We start from the raw sequence: 23,175 nt of genomic DNA, 5'->3' as shown, positions 1-23,175 counted from the left end.
CCAAGCCCGGGCTCTTTCCACTGAGCCACGCTGCTTCTCAGCAGGGTACCTTCTTGCCCCCCCACCCCCACTGGCCTAAACCGTGGGGTCCCCCGGTCCCCCGTCACTGGACCATCAATGGCAAAGGCCGCGTACCCTCTTGCCACCCCCCAGGCCCCTGCCTGGCCCATAAATCACACCATCCCTCCCTCACTCCCGGGGTCGGAGACAGAGTCGGGGAACGGAGGGGTTCGGTTACATCCGGCTTTAATGGGGGCCGGACACACTCATAAGTTAGACCAGGGCGGAGGGGAAGCGGGCACGGCCATCTGCAGCTTCAGTTGGGGGGCGGGGAATGAGGACACACCCTCAATTGGTTGGGGGCCGGGGCCCCACTGCCCCTCCCCGTTAGAAAAAGATGAGTTATAATAAAATAATCTTTGAACCATTTACACTATGTACAGCCTCGTTCCCCGGCAGGGCCCTGGGGACATATCTCTCACACACGCACGCACGTCCCCTCACTCCATCTTCGACATCTCAAACTGGGTGGTGACGGTTTCCTGTGGGGAGAAAAGAGATTTGGGGACAGGATAAAAGGGGGCAGTGGGGGGGGGAAAGGCCTTGAGGGGTAGGAGTGGGGGCGAGGCGATACTCACCTCGTCAGAGTCCAGGAGGGGAGGGAGCATGCTGAGGGAGAGAGGTCAGAGGTCAGCAGGCCGGGGTGACGGGTGGGAACGCGGGCAGACCACCCCAGACCCCAAAAGTGTTTTCGCTGTCAGCCGGGGACGCGAGTCCAGCCCCGCCAGCTCGGCCAGGAGATGATCGAGACCCTCCCACTGGGGACAGGACCCCCGTGCTCACGCGCCCCCGGCCTGGCCGGGGGATTCAAGGCTCGGCCAGTGGGTCCCCCGACCCTCCGCCCTGGGGGCTGCGGCCTCCGTCCCCGCTTTCCGGTCCTTGGCCTGGCCCGGCCTCGGGCAGAAGCTCCTCCGCCTAAACCGTTCCCAGGTCTCCACCCCCTGGCTCCACGGCTCCCGCCGGACCCCAGGGGGAAGGAGGAAGCGGGACGGGCCAGCTGGGGTCCGCAACGGGCCTTCCGCTTGCGTTCTCTCCCACCAGGCCGGGGGAAGGGCCACGGGAGATGCGGGGGGCTACCCTCTCCTTCCTGGGACTCGTTCTCAACCGGGGGGGTGTCACTCACGCGTCCGCCATGGAAGAGGGAATATTCTCCTCCACCCACTTGAGGTCTTCATCCTGGGGAGCAAGGAGTGAGGGGAGGTGGTCGGGGGGAGCCCCAGGAGAGGTGTCCCGGCAGCCTCAGTCCTTCTCCTCCTCACCATCCCCCGGGGCCCAAGGGGTACGGGACGGAGCCACGGGAAGCAGAAGGGCCAATTCCCCACCACCCTCCGTCCCTCTGCCCGCCCCCCCGTCAGCCCTCCCAGCTCACCGCCCGGTTCGGCTTCAGGATCCCGTTTATCTCGTTCTTGCTGCTTCTCATCTTGGTTCCTGGGTCGGGGGGAGGAGGGATGTGGGGGGTCACCGTGGGGGTGGGGAGGGGAGTGGGACTGGTATCTCGCTCAATAAATACGATTGAATGAATGAATGAATGAATTGAAGGAAGGGTGACCCAGAGAAGCAGCGTGGCTCAGTGGAAATCAATCGTATTTATTGAGCGCTTACTGTGTGCAGAGCACTGGACTAAGCGCTTGGGAAGTACAAGTTGGCAACACATAGAGACAGTCCCTACCCAACAGTGGGCTCACAGTCTAGAAGGGGGAGCCCGGGCTTGGGAGTCCAAGGCCGTGGGTTCTAATCCCGCCTCCGCCAACTGTCAGCTGGGTGACTCGGGGCAAGTCACTTAGCTTCTCTGGGCCTCAGTTCCCTTATCTGTATGAGGATTCATTCATTCAATCGTATTTATTGAGCACTTACTGTGTGCAGAGCACTGGACTAAGCGCTTGGGAAGTCCATGCTGGCAACATAGAGAGACGGTCCCTACCCAACAGTGGGCTCACAGTCTAGAAGGGGGAGACGGACAACAAAACAAAACATATTAACAAAGTAACATAAATAGAATAAATATGTTCAAGTAAAATGAATAGAGTAATAAATACGTACAATTCATTCATTCATTCAATTCAATCTTATTTATTGAGCGCTTACTGTGTGCAGAGCACTGGACTAAGCACTTGGGAAGTACAAGGATGAAGACTGTGAGCCCCCCGTGGGACAACCTGATTCCTTGTAACCTCCCCAGCGCTTAGAACAGTGCTTTGTGCATCGTAAGCGCTTAATAAATGCTGTCAATATTATTATTATTACGGCTGCAGGGGCTGAAACTGCCCCCCAAGGAAGTGGGGGAGGGCGGATCGCAGAGTATCCTTACCAAAGGCTGCATGCACTGTGTGCTCCTCTTCCTCTTCCTCCTCCTCCTCGCTACCATCCTCTACCAGGGGCATGAAGGCGTACCTGAGAGGGCACAAGGAGTCCCTGCTGAGGGGAGGCTGGGCCGGGAGGATGGAAAAACGGGGCGGGGGCTGGGGGTAGGAGGCCACGACAAAAGGAAGGGATAGGAGGCTGGAAATGGGCGGGGGGCCGGGACGGATGGATGGAGTAGGGCGCCGGGATGAGGGGCTGGGACAGGTGGCCGGGACACGAGGATAAAGACAATAATTACGGTTCTGGTTAAGCACTTTGTGCCAAGCACCGTTCTGAGTGATGGGATAGAAACAAGTTCTTCGGGTTGGACACAGGCCCTGTTCCACATGAGGCTCACACTCTTCTTCCCATGAGGGAGATGAGGCCCGGAGAAGTGAAGTGACTTGCCCAAGGTGACAGAGTTGGGATTAGTTCCGACTGTCAGGCCTGTGCTCTAAGGGGCCAGGACAAGAGGACAGGATAGGAGGCGGGGACAGGGGGATGGGGTGAGGGGGGGAGAAACGTGGCCGCCCCCATTCACCTCTGGCTGTTGGCGGACGGCCGCCACAGGAACATGATGACGAGCAGGACGAGCGAGAAGAGGAAGCGCCAGAACGCATCGTCGATCCACAGTTCCCGCCAGTCCTGCCCCGTCCCCGCCGCCACAGGTCAGCAAGGAGGAGGCCGCCCGTCCCCGTCCCCTGCCGTCCCCTTCCTGCTGGCCCGCACCCCAAATTCCCGGGCTGCCGGGGTCAACCCTCCGGCAGCAGGCATCCGACCACATCCATCCGTGGCCCTCCCCGGCCCCGGAGGCCGCTGAGCCCGGGGATTGGCACAACCCCCTGGCCGCCAGATCCGCCCAGCTGGGCAGACCCTCACCCTCCGGCGCTCACCGACTGGCACTTGGCAAGGCGGAAGGTCTTGGTGGTCCAGATGATGAAGATGACCGAGGCTGCGGGGCACGACGGCGGGGGGGAAGGGGAGGGTCAAACGGGGGCGGGGCGCGGGTCCTGGGTTCCGCCTCCCGCCCTGCCCCGCGGTCCCCCCCCCCCCCGCCCCAGCCCCGCCGCCGGCAGCTGACCGATGACGGCGAAGATGAGCGTGTTGGTGAAGTGGCGGTAGAGCGACAGCTTCACCACGTTCCTCCGCAGCCGCAGCAGCTTCATGGTCTGGACCAGGCTCACCAGGATGTGGGCGGGCGGGCGGGTCAAGGAGCATCCAGCCGTGGGCCGGGACCGCCCGCTCCCTCCCTCCCTCTCCGGGGAAACCTCTAAACCATCCCCCCCCCCCCCCCCCCTTGCAAACTCCAGACACAATCACGGCCCCCCTAGCCCCCCGAAGAGCAAAACCGGACCCCGAAGAAGAAGAGGAGAGGCTGGGGGTGGGGGGTGGGCAGGCACAGCGGGGGTGGAGTTGGCAGGATATCCACAAGGCCAGGGCAGAATCCAGAAGGGCGAGGGGAATAGCTGCCAGAAGGAGCAGGTCATCCTGCGCCTGGGGAGGGAGGGACAGACAGACAGACGGACAGTAATCGCCCAGCCAGACACAACCAATCAATCAATCATATTTATTGAGCGCTTACTGTGTGCAGAGCACTGGACTAAGCGCTTAGGAAGGCCAAGTTGGCAACACATAGAGACGGTCCCTACCCAACAGTGGGCTCACAGTCTAGAAGGGGGAGACAGAGAACAAAACGTATTAACAAAATAAAATAAATAGAATAAATATGTACCTATAAAATAGAGTAATAAATACATACCAACATATATACAGGTGTGTGGGGAAGGGAAGGAGGTAAGGAGGGGGAGGGAGGAGGGGGCTCAGTCTGGGAAGGCCTCCTAAAATCAAAAATCAAACAGACGGACGGACAGACGGGCGGCAGCCGGAGTGGCAAGAGAAGGGGGAATAATAATAATAATAATAATGATGGAAGCAGGGGAACCAGCAAGGTAGGCCTGCAGCAGGCGACCCCCACCCGGCCTCTCGCTCCGGGGGTGTGTGTCTGGGTATTGGCGGGGGCCCGGGCCAGGCTGGGGAAGGGGCCCGGGGAGTGTCCTCCGACAAGGATATCCACCACACGATGCAGGAATCCACAAATGCCAAGACCACCTCACAGCCCAGCGTCACGGCGGGGGCATTCCGCTCCTGGGGGCGGGGGGATGAGGCGGGGTCACTGGGGGCGGCCAGGGGAGGAGGAGGAGGAGGAGAGGAGGAGGAGGAGGAGAAGGAGAAGGAGAAGAGGGCACAAGAGGCGGGTCTCTAGGGAAGGGAGGGAGGGAGGAAGAGAAAGTGGAGGAGGCAACCTTTCCCACTGGGGGGGTTTGGCAACGGAGGCTTGAGAGAAGGGATGGGGCGGCCAGGAGGGGAAGGAAGGGGAAGGAAAAGTGAGTTGGGGACGGGAGGGGAGCGGAGCGGACGGCCGCAGCCCCGCACTTACCGTCTGGACTCTGAGCAGACCCTCCAGGAGGGAGAAGGCAAGGTAGAGCAGGCCCACGCCCACCACTCGGTTCAGCAGGACGCCCAGCCGGGGTCTGGAGGCAGAGACATGTTTATTCTAATTATTTTATTTCGATAATATGTTTTGTTTTGTTCTCCGTCTCCCCCTTCTAATAATAATTGCATTTGTTAAGCGCTTACTATGTGCAAAGCACTGTTCTAAGCGCTGGGGGGGATACAAGATGATCAGGTTGTCCCACGTGGGGCTCACAGTCAAACCCCATTTTTACAGATGAGGGAACTGAGGCGCAGAGAAGTGAAGTGACTTGTCCAAAGTCACACGGCAGATATCATCATCAATCGTATTTATTGAGCGCTTACTGTGTGCAGAGCACTGTACTAAGCGCTCAGGAAGTACAAGTTGGTAACATATAGACAGTCCCTACCCAGCAGTGGGCTCACAGTCTAAAAGGGGGAGACAGAGAACAAAACCAAACATACTAACAAAATAAAATAAGATACGTGGCGGAGCCGGGATTCGAACCCATGACCTCTGTCTCCAAAGCCCGGGCTCTTTCCACTGAGCCACGCTGCTTCTCTTCTACACTGTGAGCCCACTGGTGAGTAGGGACCGTCCCTAGATGTTGCCAACTTGGACTTCCCAAGTGCTTAGTCCAGTGCTCTGCACACAGGAAGCGCTCAATAAATACGACTGAATGAATGAAAGAGACACCCACGGGGGTGGGGACGGGAGCTGCTGGGGCCTCACCCTCATCATCATCATCAATCGCATTTATTGAGTGCTTACTATGTGCAGAGCACTGTACTAAGCGCTTGTGAAGTACAAATTGGCAACATATAGAGACAGTCCCTACCCAACAGTGGGCTTGCAGCCTAAAAGGGGGAGACAGAGAACAAAACCAAACATACTAACAAAATAAAATAAATAGAATAGATATGTACAAGTAAAATAAATAAATAAATAGATAAATAGAGTAATTGGGCTCACAGCCTAAAAGGGGGAGACAGAGAACAAAACCAAACATACTAACAAAATAAAATAAATAGAATAGCTATGTACAAGTAAATTAAATAAATAGATAAATAGAGTAATAAATATGTGCAAGCATATATACATATATACAGGTGCAGTGGGGAAGGGAAGGAGGTAAGATGGGGGGATGGAGAGGGGGACGGGGGGGAGACGAAGGAAGGGGCTGAGTCTGGGAAGGCCTCCTGGAGGAGGTGAGCTCTCAGCAGGGCCTCGAAGGGAGGAAGACAGCTAGCTTGGCGGATGGGCAGAGGGAGGGCATTCCAGGCCCTGAGCGGGGAGAAGGGTGAGAAGGGTTGGGGGGGGGGGGGGGGAGAAAGAGAAAGAGAAGGCGCCGGGGGGGGGGGGGGGGGGGGAGGAGATGATGGAGGAGAGGAGGCGGGGCCCTCTCACTTGACGATGCCGTAGCCCAGGCTGGCGATGATGACCAGGACCCGCGCCAGCGTCCGTTTGACAGCACACAGCACCTCGGCAAACACCACGGCCGCGGGCACTGGAGGGGTGGGGCGGGGCGGGGCGGGTCAGATACCCGGCCCTCGGCCCCGGCCGCCCGGCCCGGTCCCCGCCTGGCCCGGCCGCCCGCTCACCTGCCGTGCCGTGGGTCTGCAGCGCCTGCAGCTGGGCGTAGGCCACGGCCTTCTCCACCATGCCCAGCAGCACCACGCCGCCCACCCACAGCTGGATCCGCAGCAGGTCGCGCCAGTGCCACGCCAGCAGCAGCAGCCACAGCGCCGCGTAGCACACGTACACCACGCACATGGCCATATAGAACTGGGGGGGGGGGACGGACCGCCGCGGGGAGGGAGGGGTTGGAGCGGAGGGGACAAATCCCGCAAATCCCTCCGACTGCCACCCCCGGGACGGCTGCGTCTCCCACCAGCCCTCGCTCCCCCGGGGGATCTCACCGCCATGAGGGGCCACTCCGAGGCCGAGATGTAGAGGTGGCGGGGGTGCTTCATCTGGACGTCCACTGGGAAGGGGGGCGAGGCGGCCCAGGCAGGGACGGTCCGGCGGCCGGACGGGCGGGAACCCCCGGAGAGGCAGAGGAGGTGAGCGACGGCCCCCTCGCCCCGGTTGGGGCCGGCCCCCACCTCCCGGGACACCCCCGGCCCTGGAGAGGGGTGGGCGAGCAGCCGGCTACCTGTCACCGCCCAGTAAGAGGCAGGGCTGCGGACGGAGGCGGCGCCGATCCTCAGCACGAAGACGTAGGGCCCGTCCTCCCACGTCTGGGCTGCCGCCGCCAAGCCCACGCGTGACGCCTGAAAGGAGCCGCCCCAACCCCCCCATGTCAGCACGCGGGCCGGTCGCCTCGGGTCTCCCGTCGTCCCCCGCCGCCCCCGCCTCACCTCGTCTTTCCCGCCCCGAGCACCTCGCGCCTCGCTCGGGGCCGGCGGCTCCGGCTCGGGCCCCGGGGTCCCGGGCTGCTGCGGGCCGGCCACCTGCTGCTGCGGCTGCTGCTGGCCCGGCGGACGGAACAGCGGTCAGTGCGGGCCACCGGCCCCCTTCGCTGCATCATTTCCCGCCCCCCGCCCCTGCCCACCTCTCCCCCAGAGGCCTCGGACAATCCCGGGGAAGAGGGGAGACCAGATTCCCGGGAGGGGCCAGCAGAATGCAGCGCAAGGGTGGGATGGGGAAGCCCAGCCCGGGGTGGGAAGGGGGACGATCAGAGCATTGCTTCTAATAATAATGATAGCATTTATTGAGAGAAGCAGCGTGGCTCAGTGGAAAGAGCCCGGGCTTTGGAGTCAGAGGTCATGGGTTCGAATCCCGGCTCCGCCCCATGTCTGCTGGGTGATCTTGGGCGAGTCACTTCACTTCTCTGAGCCTCAGTTACCTCATCTGTCAAATGGGGATGAAGACCGTGAGCCCCACGTGGGGCAACCTGACCACCCTGTATCCTCCCCAGCGCTTAGAACAGTGCTTTGCACAGAGTAAGCGCTTAACAAATGCCAATTATTATTATTATTATTATTGAGTGCTTACTCTGTGCAAAGCACTGTTCTACGCACTGGGGAGGTTACAAGGTGATCAGGTCTCTATTATGGTGCCAATTTGTACTTCCCAAGTGCTTAGTACAGTGCTCTGCACATAGTAAGCGCTCAATAAATATGATCGATGATGATGATGATGATGAGGTTGTCCCACGGGGGGCTCACAGTCTTCATCCCCATTTTCCAGATGAGGGAACTGAGGCCCAGAGAAGTGAAGTGACTCGCCCAAAGTCACCCAGCTGACAATTGGCGGAGCCGGGATTGGAACCCATGACCTCTGACTCCAAAGCCCGGGCTCTTTCCACTGAGCCACGCTGCTTCTATAGAGACAAGGGGACACCCCCCAACACACAACCCCATCCCATCTCTAGACCATAAGCGCACTGTGGGCAGGGAGTCTGCCTCTTGTATTTTGTCCTCTCCCAAGCGCTTAGTACAGTATGCTGCACCCCGTAAGCGCGACTGAGTGACTGCCTTACCCCCTCTTCCCCAAGCGTCTCCCGACCCAAGCCAAGCCCGGTAACACCCCCAGGGAGATCAATAACTCACCTGCGGCAGGATGAGGGGCTTGGGGTGGAGAAACTCAGGATGCTTCAGTTGGGAAGGTGGGAAAAACGACAGGAGCTGCAGCAAGGGGGGTGGGGGGTTAGACACCCGCAAGGACTTCCAGACAGGCAGCGGTGGAGGCGGAAAATGGGTCCAGTCCCTTCACATCATCATCATCATCATCAATCGTATTTATTAAGCGCTTACTGTGTGCACAGCACTGTACTAAGCGCTTGGGAAGTCCAAGTTGGCAACATATAGAGACACTGCCTACCCAACAGTGGGCTCACAGTCTAAAAGGGGGAATAATCAATCAATCAATCAATCGTATTTATTGAGCGCTTACTGTGTGCAGAGCACTGTACTAAGCGCTTGGGAAGTCCAAGTTGGCAACATATAGAGACAGTCCCTACCCAACAGTGGGCTCACAGTCTAAAAGGGGGAATAATCAATCAATCAATCAATCGTATTTATTGAGAGCTTACTGTGTGCAGAGCACTGTACTAAGCGCTTGGGAAGTCCAAGTTGGCAACATAGAGAGACAGTCCCTACCCAACAGCGGGCTCACAGTCTAAAAGGGGGAGACAGAGCACAAAACCAAACATACTAACAAAATAAAGTAAATAGAATAGATATGTACAAGTAAAATAAATAAATAACCTCATCAACCTCCCGCCCCCTTAGAGGACGAGCCCCTCGAAGGCCGGGGCCCGTCTCCGTTTCGCGCCCCTGGGCGTCTCGCCCAGCGCTTGGTACAGTGCTGTGTGACCTTGGGCAAGTCACTTAACTTCTCCGAGCCTCGGTTACTTCATCTGTAAAATGGGGATTAGGACGGTGAGCCCCACTTGGGACCACGTGATCACCTTGTATCCCCCTCAGCGCTTAGAACGGTGCTTTGCACATAGTAAGCGCTTAACAAACGCCATCGTTATTATTACTGTGATTAATAATAGTATTTCATTATTAATGGTCAGGGTGGTGGGAAAGGAAGACTTGGTCATTTTCTCTGTGTCATACGTTTGTCCTTTTCTGGTGACAGCGGATCGTCAATGGGGCTGAAATTACTGGGATCTTTATGTGAATGCATGTAGTAGTATAGCTTCTGGAGCCTGTCGTGGGTAGGGATTGTCTCTATCTGTTGCCAAATTGTCCTTCCCAAGCGCTTAGTACAGTGCTCAGCACACAGTAAGCGCTCAATAAATATGATTGAATGAATGAATGAATGCCTTGCACGCGTTCCCCGAGGGGAGGGGGACGGGGAAGGTCACCTTGTGCCCCAGACTGCTGCAGTTGATGGGTCCGAGGGTGAAGAAGACGAAGAAGCCCGAGCCTTCCTCCGACTGCTGCAGGGAGGGGAACCGCAGGTACTCGGCCGCTTTCTGCTCCTGGGGATGGGGAGGGAAGGTTATCGCCGCTCCCCCGTCCCACGGGAAGGGAGGCCTCCGGCTCCCCGCCTCCCCTCCGGCTCTCCCGTCCCCCCATGCTGCCCCCAAACTGCTGGCCCGCAGCCTGGGGTCCCATAATAACGATGGCATTTAGGAAGCGCTTACTCTGTGCAAAGCACTGTTCCACAGGGAACAGTTCCTCAAAAATTTCCAGTGGCTACCAATCAATCTGCGCATCAGGCAGAAACTCCTCACCCTGGGCTTCCAGGCTGTCCATCCCCTGGCCCCCTTCTACCTCACCTCCCTTCTGTCCTTCTCCAGCCCAGCCCGCACCCTCCGCTCCTCTGCCGCCGCTAATCTCCTCCCCATACCTCGTTCTCGCCTGTCCCTCCATCGACCCCCGGCCCACGTCCTTCCCCAGGCCTGGAATGCCCTCCCTCCCTCTGCCCATCCGCCAAGCTGGCTCTCTTCCTCCCTTCAAGGCCCTACTGAGAGCTCAACTCCTCCGGGAGGCCTTCCCAGACTGAGCCCCTTCCTTCCTCTCCCCCTCGTCCCCCTCTCCATTCCCCCATCTTACCTCCTTCCCTTCCCCACAGCACCTGTATATATGTATATATGTTTGTACATATTTATTACTCTATTTATTTATTTATTTCGCTTGTACATATCTATTCTATTTATTTTATTTTGTTAGTATGTTTGGTTTTGTTCTCTGTATCCCCCTTTTAGACTGTGAGCCCACTATTGGGTAGGGACTGTCTCTATATGTTGCCAACTTGGACTTCCCAAGCGCTTAGTACAGTGCTCTGCACACAGTAAGCGCTCAATAAATACAATTGATGATGATGACAGGGAAGCAGCGTGGCTTAGTGCTCGGCACATAGTTAGCGCTTAAATACCAAGATAAGTGGGAAGAGCCCGGGCTTGGGAGCCAGAGGTTCTAATCCCGTCCCTATATGTCGCCAACTTCCCAAACGCTTAGTACAGTGCTCTGCACACAGTAAGCGCTCAATAAAGACGACTGAATGAATGAGTGAATAATCCTGGCTCCGCCACTCGTCAGCTGTGTGACTCTGGGCAAGTCACTTCGCTTCTCTGCTGTTGGGTAGGGACCGTCTATGTGTTGCCAACTTGGACTTCCCAAGCGGTTAGTACAGTGCTCTGCACACAGTAAGCGCTCAATAAATACGATTGATTGATTCTCTGGGCCTCAGTTACCTCCTCTGGAAAATGGGGATGAGGACTGTGAGCCCCACGTGGGACAACCTGATTACCTTGTATCTACCCCAGCGCTTGCAGCGGTGCTCAGCACAGTTAGCACTTAAATACCAAGATAAGTGGGAAGAACCCAGGCTTGGGAGTCAGAGGTTCTAATCCCGTCCCTATATCATCATCATCATCATCAATCGTATTTATTGAGCGCTTACTGTGTGCAGAGCACTGTTCTAAGCGCTTGGGAAGTACAAATTGGCAACACAAAGAGACAGTCCCTACCCAACAGTGGGCTCACAGTCTAAAAGGGGGAGACAAAACCAAACATACTACAAAATAAAATAGAATAGATATGTACAAGTAAAATAAATATATAAATAAATAAATAAATAAATAGAGTAATAAATATGTACAAGCATATATACAGGTGCTGTGGGGAAGGGAAGGAGGTAAGACGGGGGGGATGGAGAGGGGGACGAGGGGGAGAGGAAGGAAGGGGCTCAGTCTGGGAAGGGCTCCTGGAGGAGGTGAGCTCTCAGTAGGGCCTATATGTCACCAACTTGTACTTCCCAAGCGCTCAGTACTGTGCTCTGCACACAGTAAGCACTCAATAAATACAACTGAATGAATGAGTGAATAATCCCGGCTCCGCCACTCGTCAGCTGTGTGACTCTGGGCAAGTCACTTCGCTTCTCTGCTATTGGGTAGGGACCGTCTCTACATGTTGCCAACTTGGACTTCCCAAGCGCTTAGTACAGTGCTCTGCACACAGTAAGTGCTCAATAAATACGATTGACTGATTGATTGATTCTCTGGGCCTCAGTTACCTCCTCTGGAAAACGGGGATGAGGACTGTGAGCCCCACGCGGGACAACCTGATTACCTTGTCTCTACCCCAGCGCTTGAAGTGGTGCTCGGCACATAGTTGGCGCTTAACAAATACCATCGTCATCATCATCATCAGGCAGTGGGTCTCCCTCCACACGCGTGCACTCAAACACACGCATACTCACGTCAATGTTGACCTCGTCATGGCAACGGGAGCTGCGCAGGTACCACGTGATATTGAACGTCGTCCCCTCCTCGCAGATCTCAGTGGCTGGGGCAGGAGGAGGCGAGGGGTCAGCAAGGGGGGTCCCGCCGACGGCTACTCTGCCCCACTTCCACCCCCCAACTCCTGGGCTGCCCGTCCATGTCCCAGCGGAGAAATAATAATAATTGTGGTATTTAAGCGCTTACTAAATGCCAAGCGTCGGACTAAATGCTGGGACACGTACAGGATGATCAGGCAGGGGAACAGATATTCATTCATTCAATCATATTTATTGAGCGCTTACTGTGTGCAGAGCACTGGACTAAGCGCTTGGGAAGTCCAAGTCGGCAACATCGAGAGACGGTCCCTACCCAACAGCGGGCTCACAGTCTAGAAGGGGGAGGCAGACAACAAAACATATTAACAAGATAAAATGAATAGAATAGTAAATTCATTTATTCATTCATTCAATTGTATTTATTGAGCGCTTACTGTGTGCAGAGCACTGTACTAAGCGCTTGGGAAGTACAAGTTGGCGACATATAGAGACGGTCCCTACCCAACAGTGGGTTCACAGTCTAGAAAGGGGGGACAGACAACAAAACAAAACATATTAACAAGATAAAATAAATAGAATAGTAAATTCATTCATTCAGTCATTCATTCAGTCAATCACATTTATTCATTCATTCATTCAATCGTATTTATTGAGCGCTTACTGTGTGCGGAGCACTGGACTAAGCACTTGGGAAGTCCAAGTTGGCAACATCTAGAGACGGTCCCTACCCAACAGCGGGCTCACAGTCTAGAAAGGGGGGACAGACAACAAAACATATTAACAAGATAAAATAAACAGAATTGCAAATTCATTCATTCATTCAATTGTATTTATTGAGCGCTTGCTGTGTGCAAAACACTGTACTAAGCGCTTGGGAAGTCCAAGTTGGCAACATATAGAGACGGTCCCTACCCAACAGCGGGCTCACAGTCTAGAAGGGGGAGACAGACAACAAAACAAAACATATTAACAAGATAAAATAAATAGAATAGCAAATTCATTCAATCGTATTTATTGAGAGCTCACTGTGTGCAGAGCACTGGACTAAGCGCTTGGGAAGTACAAGTCAGCAACATAGAGAGACGGTCCCTGCCCAACAAGGGGCTCACAGTCTAGAAGGGGGAGACAGAGAACAAAACAAAACATATTAACAAGACAAAATAAATATAATAGTAAAGTCATTCATTCATTCATTCAATCGTATTTATTGAGAGCTTACTGTGTGCAGAGCACTGGACTGAGCGCTTGGGGAGTCCAAGTTGGCAACATAGAGAGACGGTCCCTACCCAACGGTGGGCTCACAGTCTAGAATCGATAAGTGGTCGGGACCCCAAAGCAACTTACCACTGAGGATGATGCGGGTCCCATTGAACATGGTTTTCGAGAAGACGAAGATGTTGTCGGATCGGTTCTGGGTGGAAGCGGGAGGGAAAGGAGGTTAGAGTGAGGGGATCTTGGGGGGTCACCCCCAACTCAGCCCAAGCAGTTCCATGCCATCCACCCTCCTGCTTCCATTCCCCCCACCATCCCGTCCACTCCCAGCCCGCCCAGGCAAGATCTCCCATTAGCAGGAAGAGCTCCGAAGCGGGAAGCCGGGCAGCGGGGCTCAGTGGGAAGAGCCCGGGCTTTGGAGTCCGAGCTCATGGGTTCAAATCCCGGCTCCGCCACTTTTTCAAATTAAAACAGCATTTATTAATAATAATAATAGCGGCATTTGTTAAGCGCTTGCTATGTGCAGAGCACTGTTCTAAGCGCTGGGGAGGTTACAAGGTGATCAGGTTGTCCCACGGGGGGCTCCCAGTCTTCATCCCCATTTTACAGATGAGGTGACTGAGGCTCGGAGAAGTGAAGCGGCTTGCCCAAGGTCACACAGAGGACATGTGGCGGAGCTGGGATACGAACCCATGACCTCTGACTCCAAAGCCCGGGCTCTTTCCACTGAGCCACGCTGCTTCTCCATTTATTAAGCGCTTACTGTGTGCAGAGCACTGTTCTAAGCGCTGGCGAGGTTACAAGGTGATCAGGTTGTCCCACAGGGGCTCACAGTCTTCATCCCCATTTTACAGATGGGGCGACTGAGGCACAGAGAAGTGAGGTGACTTGCCTCAAGTCACACAGCTGACAATTGGCAGAGCCGGGATTCGAACCCATGACCTCTGACTCCAAAGCCCGGGCTCTTTTCACTGAGCCACCCTGCCTCTCTACTTGTCAGCTGGGTGACTTTGGGCAAGTCTCTTCTCTGTGACCTCATCTGGAAAACGGGGATGAAGACTGGGAGCCCCCCGTGGGGCAACCTGATCACCTTGGATATACCCCCCCGGCGCTTAGAACAGTGCTTGGCACATAGTAAGCGCTTAACAAATGCCATCATTAGTATTATTCTGTGGGCCTCAGTGACTTCATCTGTCAAATGGGGATGAAGACTGTGAGCCCCACGTGGGACAACCTGATCACCTTGGATACCCCCAGCGCTTAGAACAGTGCTTGGCACATAGTAAGCGCTTAAAAAATGCCATCATTAGTATTATTCTGTGGGCCTCAGTGATCTCATCTGTCAAATGGGGATGAAGACTGTGAGCCCATGAGACCACCTGATCACCTTGGATCCCCCCCAGCGCTTAGAACAGCGCTTTGCACATAGTAAGCGCTTAACAAATGCCATCATTAGTATTATTCTGTGGGCCTCAGTGACCTCATCTGTCAAATGGGGATGAAGACTGTGGGACAACCTGATCACCTTGGATCCCCCCCAGTGTTTAGAACAGTGCTTGGCACATAGTAAGCGCTTAACAAATGCCAGCATTATTATTATTATTAGAAGGGGGAGCTGCACTGTACTTTCCCCAGCACGCGTGATCAATCCGACTGGGGGAATGAATGGCCTCTCCCACGCATCTAGAACAGTGCTTTGCATTCATTCTTTCATTCAACTGTATGTATTTATTGAGCGCTTACTGTGTGCAGAGCACTGGACTAAGCGCTTGGGAAAGACAAGTTGTACAAGTTGGGAAGTACTTTGCCCATAGTAAGCGCTCCATCAGTAGGATTGCCTGGTGGATCAACATTCATTCATTCATTCGTATTTATTGAGCGCTTACTGTGTGCAGAACACTGTACTAAGCGCTTGGGAAGGACAACTTGTACAAGTTGGGAAGTACGTTGCACATAGATTGCCGGGTGGCTCGACATTCATTCATTGAATGGTGCTTACTGTGTGCAGAGCACTGTACTAAGCGCTTGGGAAGGACAAGTTGTAAAAGTACTTTGCACATAGATGGACGGGTGGCTCGACATTCATTCATTCATTGAATCGTGCTTATTGTGTGCAGAGCACTGTACTAAGCGCTTGGGAAGGACAAGTTGTAAAAGTACTTTGCGCATAGATTGGCGGGTGGCTCAACATTCATTCAGTCATTCATTCATTGACTGAATGGTGCTTACTGTGTGCAGAGCACTGTACTAAGCGCTTGGGAAGGACAAGTTGTACAACTTAGGAAGTACTTTGCACATAGATTGGCGGGTGGCTAGACATTCATTCATTCATTCATTCACTGAATGGTGCTTACTGTGTGCAGAGCACTGTACTAAGCGCTTGGGAAGGACAAGTTGTAAAAGTACTTTGCACACAGATTGCCGGGTGGCTCGACATTCATTCATTCATTGAATGGTGCTTACTGTGTGCAGAGCACTGTACTAAGCGCTTGGGAAGGACAAGTTGTAAAAGTACTTTGCACACAGATTGCCGGGTGGCTCGACATTCATTCATTCACTGAATGGTGCTTACTGTGTGCAGAGCACTGTACTAAGCGCTCGGGAAGGACAAGTTGTAAAAGTACTTTGCACATAGATTGGCGGGTAGCTCGACATTCATTCATTCACTGAATGGTGCTTACTGTGTGCAGAGCACTGGACTAAGCGCTTGGGAAGGACAAGTTGTAAAAGTACTTTGCACACAGACTGCCGGGTGGCTCGACATTCATTCATTCATTGAATGGTGCTTACTGTGTGCAGAGCACTGTACTAAGCGCTTGGGAAGGACAAGTTGTAAAAGTACTTTGCACACAGATTGCCGGGTGGCTCGACATTCATTCACTCATTGATTGAATGGTGCTGTGTGCAGAGCACTGTACTAAGCGCTCGGGAAGGACAAGTTGTAAAAGTACTTTGCACATAGATTGGCGGGTGGCTCGACATTCATTCATTCACTGAATGGTGCTTACTGTGTGCAGACCACTGTACTAAGCGCTTGGGAAGGACAAGTTGTAAAAGTACTTTGCACATAGATTGGCGGGTGGCACGACATTCATTCATTCACTGAATGGTGCTTACTGTGTGCAGAGCACTGGACTAAGCGCTTGGGAAGGACAAGTTGTAAGAGTACTTTGCACACAGATTGGCGGGTGGCTCGACATTCCTTCATTCATTGATTGAATGGTGCTTACTGTGTGCACAGCACTGTACTAAGCGCTTGGGAAGGACAAGCTGTAAAAGTCCTTTGCACATAGATTGGCGGGTGGCTCGACATTCATTCATTCACTGATTGAATGGTGCTCACTGTGTGCAGAGCACTGTACTAAGCGCTTGGGAAGGACAAGTTGTAAAAGTCCTTTGCACATAGATTGGCGGGTGGCTCGACATTCATTCATTCACTGATTGAATGGTGCTCACTGTGTGCAGAGCACTGTACTAAGCGCTTGGGAAGGACAAGCTGTAAAAGTACTTTGCACATAGATTGGCGGGTGGCACGACATTCATTCATTCACTGAATGGTGCTTACTGTGTGCAGAGCACTGGACTAAGCGCTTGGGAAGGACAAGTTGTACAACTTAGGAAGTACTTTGCACATAGATGATTGGCGGGTGGCTCGACATTCATTCATTCACTGATTGAATGGTGCTCACTGTGTGCACAGCACTGGACTAAGCGCTTGGGACGGACAAGTTGTAAAAGTACTTTGCACATAGATGGGCGGGTGGCTTGACATTCATTCATTCATTGAATGGTGCTTACTGTGTGCAGAGCACTGTACTAAGCGCTTGGGAAGGACAAGTTGTAAAAGTCCTTTGCACATAGATGGGCGGGTGGCTCGACATTCATTCATTCATTGATTGAAGGGTGCTTACTGTGTGCAGAGCACTGGACTAAGCGCTTGGGAAGGACAAGTTGTAAGAGTACTTTGCACACAGATTGGCGGGTGGCTCGACATTCATTCATTCATTAAATCGCGCTTATTATGTGCAGAGCACTGGACTAAGCGCTTGGGAAGGACAAGTTGGAAAAGTACTTTGCACAGTGATTGCCGGCATTCATTCATTGATTGAATGGTGCTGTGTGCAGAGCACTATACTAAGCGCTTGGGAAGGACAAGTTGTAAAAGTACTTTGCACATAGATGGACGGGTGGCTCGACATTCATTCATTCACTGAATGGTGCTTACTGTGTGCAGAGCACTGGACTAAGCGCTTGGGAAGGACAAGTTGTAAAAGTCCTTTGCACATAGATGGGCGGGTGGCTCGACATTCATTCATTCATTGATTGAAGGGTGCTTACTGTGTGCAGAGCACTGTACTAAGCGCTTGGGAAGGACAAGTTGCAAAAGTGCTTTGCACATCTAGATTGGCGGGTGGCTCGACATTCATTCATTCATTCACTGATTGCATGGTGCTTACTGTGTGCAGAGCACTGTACTAAGCGCTTGGGAAGGACAAGTTGTAAAAGTACTTTGCACATATAGATTGGCGGGTGGCTCGACATTCATTCATTCATTGATTGAAGGGTGCTTACTGTGTGCAGAGCACTGTAGTAAGCGCTTGGGAAGGGCAATGGAGGGAGGACTCACGCTGTGGGCCGTGACCGTCCATCTTCCCGGCTCGGATGCGGCCCCCTGGGCCGAGTCGGGGCCCCAGAGGAGGAGGAGGAGGAGGAGGAGGAAGAGGAGCAAGGGCCAGGGCCTGGAGCAGGCCTGGCCATGGTGGGCCGCAGGCGCCATGGCCGCCATGGGCCCTTCCGGTGGGTCCGGCTCCATCCGGGTCCTCGCGGGAGCCCAGGGACCGTCGGCCAAGCGCCCCCTCCCGCCACGTGCCGCCCCACCCGCCCTTAGGGACCGTGGGCAAAGAGGCCCTTCCCAAAGGCTGGACCACAGAGAGCGAGGAGGGAGCGGGAGGGGGGTCACTTCCGGCGGCCGCTTGGGGGACGCCGCCGCCGCGCGCGACCCCTAGAGGGAGGAGGGAGAATGGCAACCCGCGGCTTCATTCATTCATCATTCATTCATTCATTCAGTCGTCTTTATTGAGCACTTACTGTGTGCAGAGCACTGGACTAAGCGCTTGGGAAGTCCAAGTTGGCGACATAGAGAGACGGTCCCTACCCGACAGCGGGCTCGCAGGCTAGAAGGGGGAGACGGACAACAAAACAAAACATATTAACAAAATCAAATAAATAGAATAGATATGTACGAGTAAAATAAATAAATAAATGGAGTAATAAATATGTCCCCCAGTGAGCCACAGAGCCCCTAAAGTGCTCGTTTGGCTACCGACCCCGCAGCAGGGCGGATGGAGGGTAGACTGGAGGCGGGAGTAGGGAGCAGGGAGGCCGTGGCCTGACCTCCTAGAGACATTTGGGAAGCAGTGTGGCCTAGTGGAAAGGGCAGGAGACTGGGTGTCAGAGGACTTGTGCTCTAACCCAGGCTCTGCCCCTTGCTTGCGGTGTGATCCTGGGCAAGTCATCATCATCAATCGTATTTATCGAGCGCTTACTGTGTGCAGAGCACTGTACTAAGTGCTTGGGAAGTACAAGTTAGTAACATATAGAGACAGTCCCTACCCAGCAGTGGGCTCACAGTCTAAAAGTCACTTAACTTCTCTGTGCCTCAGTTCCCTCCTCTGCAGAATGGAGGTCCTGTATATATGTTTGTACATATTTATTACTCCATTTATTTCACTTGTACATATTTACTATTTATCTTGTTAGTACGTTTTGTTTTGTTGTCTGTCTGCCCCTTCTAGACTGTGAGCCCGCTGTTGGGTAGGGACCGTCCCTCTATGTCGCCAATTTGGACTTCCCAAGCGCTTAGTACAGTGCTCTGCACACAGTAAGCACTCAATAAATACGATTGAATGAATGAATGAATGAATGAATGAATGGGGGGTAGAGCAGAGGGAGTGAGTTGGGGTGATGGGGAGAGGGAGCTGAGGAAAAGGGGGGCACAGTCTGGGAAGGCCTCAGTGATCCCGGTCCAGGAAGACAGCAGGATCCGGGTTTGATTCCCCGCTCCGCCCCTTTGTCTGCTGTGCCACATTGTGTGACCTTGGGCAATTCAGTTAACTTCCCTGTGCCCCAGTTATTTTACGAGGATTAAGACTGTGAGCCCCATGTGGGACACAGACTACGTCCAACCCGATTCGCTTGTATCCACCCCATCGTTTAGTTCCAGTGCCTGGCCCATAATAATAATAATGATGGCATTTATTAAGCGCTTACTATGTGCAAAGCACTGTTCTAAGCGCTGGGGCGGTTACAAGGTGATTGGGTTGTCCCACGGGGGGCTCACACTCTTAATTCTCATTTTACAGATGGGGGAACTGAGGCCCAGAGAAGTGAAGTGACTTGCCCAAAGTCACACAGCTGACAATTGGCGGAGCCAGGATTTGAACCCACGACCTCTGACTCCAAAGCCCGGGCTTTTTCCACTTTTTTTTTTGCCACACTGCTACTCTAATAAATTGTATTCTCCCCAACACTTAGAACAGTGCTTGGCATATAGTAAGCGATTAACAAATGCTATTATTATTCATTCATTCAGTTGTATTTATTGAGCGCTTAATGTGTGCAGAGCACTGGACTAAGTGCTTGGAAAGTCCAAGTTGGCAACATATGGAGACGGTCCCTACCCAACACCGGGCTCACAGTCTAGAAGGGGGAGACAGATGACAAAACAAAACATATTAACAAAATAAAATAAATAATAATAATAATAGCGATGGCATTTATTAAGTGCTTACTACGTGCAAAGCACTGTTCTAAGCGCTGGGGAGGATACAAGGTGATCGGGTTGTCCCAAGTGGGGCTCACAGTCTTCATCCCCATTTTCCAGATGAGGGAACTGAGGCCCAGAGAAGTGAAGCGACTTGCCCAAGTCACCCAGCTGACAAGTGGCGGAGCTGGCATTTGAACCCATGACCTCTGACTCCAAAGCCCGGGATCTTTCCACTGAGCCACGCTGCTTCTCTAATAGAATAATAATAATAATGGCATTTATTAAGCACTTACTACGTGCAAAGCACTGTTCTAAGCACTGGGGTAGATGCAAGGTAATCAAGTTGTCCCACGTGGGGCTCACAGACTTGATCCCCATTTTCCAGATGAGGGAACTGAGGCCCAGAGAAGTGAAGCGACTTGCCCCAAGTCACCCAGCTGACAAGTGGCGGAGCAGGCATTCGAACCCATGACCTCCGACTCCAAAGCCCGGGCTCTTTCCACTGAGCCCCGCTAATAGAATAATAATAATAATAATGGCATTTATCAAGCACATACTATGTGGAAAGCACTGTTCTAAGCACTGGGGTAGATACAAGGTAATCAAGTTGTCCCATGTGGGGCTCACAGACTTAATCCCCATTTTCCAGATGAGGGAATGGAGGCCCAGAGAAGTGAAGCGACTTGCCCCAAGTCACCCAGCTGACACGTGGCGGACTCGGGATTCGAACCCATGACCTCCGACTCCAAAGCCCCGGCTCTTTCCATTGAGCCACGCTGCTTCTCTATTAGACTAGTGATAATATTATTATTGTAGGAGGGAAACACGAGAGGCCTGGGGACTTGAGTGGACGGGGGTTTCCATCCCTAGAGGTCTCTCTGTAGTTGGGGGGGGACTCTTATTTGTTTGGGGGGGTCAGGCACAGCGGCAGGGGGAGGGACGGGATGACCTTGGGGTTATTTTTCGGTGACTCAGTGGGGCGGGATGGGGAGGCCGGCCAGGCCCTCAGGGCTCCAGGAAACAAAAGGGAGGGGAGAGGCGAGGCTGGGCCATGAGTCACCGCATCCCCAAGGCCTGACACGGAAAAAGGAGCGGCCTCTCTCACATTCAGACATTCAGTCAGTCAGTCAGTCATTCAATCCTATTTATTGAGCGTTTAGTAGGCGCACAGCACAGGATTAAGTGCTTGGAAAGTACAATCCAGCAACCAATATTCATTCAATCATATTTATTGAGAGCTTACTGGGAGCACAGCACTGGACTATCCGCTTGGAAAGTACAATCCAGCAACCAATATTCACTCAGTTGTATTTATTAAGCGCTTACTGGGAGCACAGCACTGGACTAAGCACTTGGAAAGTACGATCCAGCAACCAATATTCATTCAGTCGTATTTATTAAGCGCTTACTGGGAGCACAGCACTGGACTAAGCGCTTGGAAAGTACGATCCAGCAACCAATATTCATTCAAGCCTATTTACTGAGCGCTTATTAGGTGCACAGCACAGGACTAAGTGCTTGGAAAGTACGATCCAGCAACCAATATTCATTCAAGCCTATTTACTGAGCGCTTATTAGGTGCACAGCACAGGACTAAGTGCTTGGAAAGTACGATCCAGCAACCAATATTCATTCAATCCTATTTATTGAGCGCTTATTAGGTACACAGCACAGGACTAAGCGCTTGGAAAGTACGATCCAGCAACCAATATTCATTCAATCCTATTTACTGAGTGCTTATTAGGTGCACAGCACAGGACTAAGCCCTTGGAAAGTACGATCCAGCAACCAATATTCATTCAATCCTATTTATTGAGCGCTTATTAGGTGCACAGCACAGGACTAAGAGCTTGGAAAGTATGATCCAGCAACCAATACTCATTCAATCGTATTTATTGAGCGCTTATTAGGTGCACAGCACGGGACTAAGCGCTTGGAAAGTACAATCCAGCAACGAACAGTCATTCAGTCGTATTTATTAAGCGCTTACTGGGAGCACAGCACTGGACTAAGTGCTTGGAAAGTACAATCCAGCAACCAATATTCATTCAGTCGTATTTATTGAGCGCTTACTGGGAGCACAGCACTGGACTAAGCGCTTGGAAAGTACGATCCAGCAACCAATATTCATAATCCTATTTATTGAGCGCTTATTAGGTGCACAGCACAGGACTAAGCGCTTGGAAAGTACGATCCAGCAAGCAATGTTCATTCAATCCTATTTATTGAGCACTTATTAGGTGCACAGCACAGGACTAAGCGCTTGGAAAGTACAATCCAGCAACCAATACTCATTCAATCGTATTTATTGAGCGCTTATTACGTGCACAGCAGAGGACTAAGCGCTTGGAAAGTATGATCCAGCAACCAATATTCATTCAATCGTATTTATTGAGCGCTTATTAGGTGCACAGCACAGGACTAAGCGCTTGGAAAGTACGATCCAGCAACCAATATTCATTCAATCGTATTTATTGAGTGCTTATTAGGTGCACAGCACAGGACTAAGCACTTGGAAAGTACAATCCAGCAACCAACATTCATTCAGTCGTATTTATTACGCGCTTACTGGGAGCACAGCACTGGACTAAGCGCTTGGAAAGTACAATCCAGCAACCAATATCGTGGCTCAGTGGAAAGAGCGCGGGCTTTGGAGTCAGAGGTCATGGGTTCAAATCCCAGCTCCGCCAATTGTCAGCTGTGTGACTTTGGGCAAGTCACTTAACTTCTCTGGGCCTCAGTTCCCTCATCTGTAAAATGGGGATTAAGACTGTGAGCCCCCCGTGGGACAACCTGATCACCTTGTAACCTCCCCAGCGCTTAAAACAGTGCTTTGCACATAGTAAGCGCTTAATAAATGCCATTATTATTATTCAATCGTATTTATTGAGCACTTATTAGGTGCACAGCAGAGGACTAAGAGCTTGGAAAGTACGATCCAGCAACCAATACTCACTCAATCGTATTTATTGAGCGCTTATTAGGTGCACAGCACAGGACTAAGAGCTTGGAAAGTACAATCCAGCAACCAATATTCATTCAATCGTATCTATTGAGCGCTAATTAGGCACACAGCACAGGACTA

The 23,175-nt window shown here is 52.9% G+C and overlaps 1 protein-coding gene across 4 annotated transcripts; it reads right to left on the bottom strand.

The window, feature by feature from the left end:
• Positions 1 to 229: 229 nt before the first annotated feature.
• LOC119945871 (transmembrane protein 87A-like) lies at positions 230 to 18,166 on the bottom strand. 4 transcript variants are annotated; one of them, XM_038767106.1, is made up of 20 exons: positions 17,952 to 18,166; positions 13,457 to 13,523; positions 12,035 to 12,120; positions 9,693 to 9,809; positions 8,428 to 8,502; positions 7,234 to 7,344; positions 7,029 to 7,146; positions 6,793 to 6,857; positions 6,475 to 6,658; positions 6,281 to 6,380; positions 4,838 to 4,931; positions 4,471 to 4,545; positions 3,482 to 3,590; positions 3,294 to 3,352; positions 2,942 to 3,045; positions 2,369 to 2,451; positions 1,430 to 1,488; positions 1,184 to 1,236; positions 639 to 669; positions 230 to 542 (listed from the first exon to the last, which is right to left on the bottom strand). In XM_038767106.1, the coding sequence occupies exons 1-20, from the start codon at positions 18,135 to 18,137 to the stop codon at positions 501 to 503; spliced, it is 1,818 nt and encodes a 605-aa protein (XP_038623034.1). In that variant the 5' UTR covers positions 18,138 to 18,166; the 3' UTR covers positions 230 to 500. The 4 variants fall into 4 exon arrangements, 3 of the variants coding, with proteins under 3 accessions (XP_038623034.1, XP_038623036.1, XP_038623035.1); XM_038767108.1 differs by having other exon boundaries at positions 6,475 to 6,565; XM_038767107.1 differs by having other exon boundaries at positions 7,234 to 7,341.
• Positions 18,167 to 23,175: the final 5,009 nt, after the last annotated feature.

This window comes from Tachyglossus aculeatus, chromosome 26 (genome assembly GCF_015852505.1).
Source record: "Tachyglossus aculeatus isolate mTacAcu1 chromosome 26, mTacAcu1.pri, whole genome shotgun sequence".
Lineage (NCBI taxonomy): Eukaryota > Metazoa > Chordata > Mammalia > Monotremata > Tachyglossidae > Tachyglossus > Tachyglossus aculeatus.
The sequence above is the reverse complement of the archived record's forward strand: the minus strand, read 5'-3'. Positions and strand labels throughout refer to the sequence as shown.

What these genes read in the sequence shown, in the direction of transcription:
- LOC119945871 (XM_038767106.1), bottom strand. Translation starts at nt 18,137, where the DNA reads ATGGAGCCGGACCCACCGGAAGGGCCCATGGCGGCCATGGCGCCTGCG. An exon ending in GTCTGCTCAGAGTCCAGACG is followed by an intron (nt 4,546 to 4,837) that starts GTAAGTGCGGGG and finishes CCCCGCCCCCAG; the next exon opens with GAGCGGAATGCCCCCGCCGT. An exon ending in CACAGTGCATGCAGCCTTTG is followed by an intron (nt 1,489 to 2,368) that starts GTAAGGATACTC and finishes CCCCCGACCCAG; the next exon opens with GAACCAAGATGAGAAGCAGC.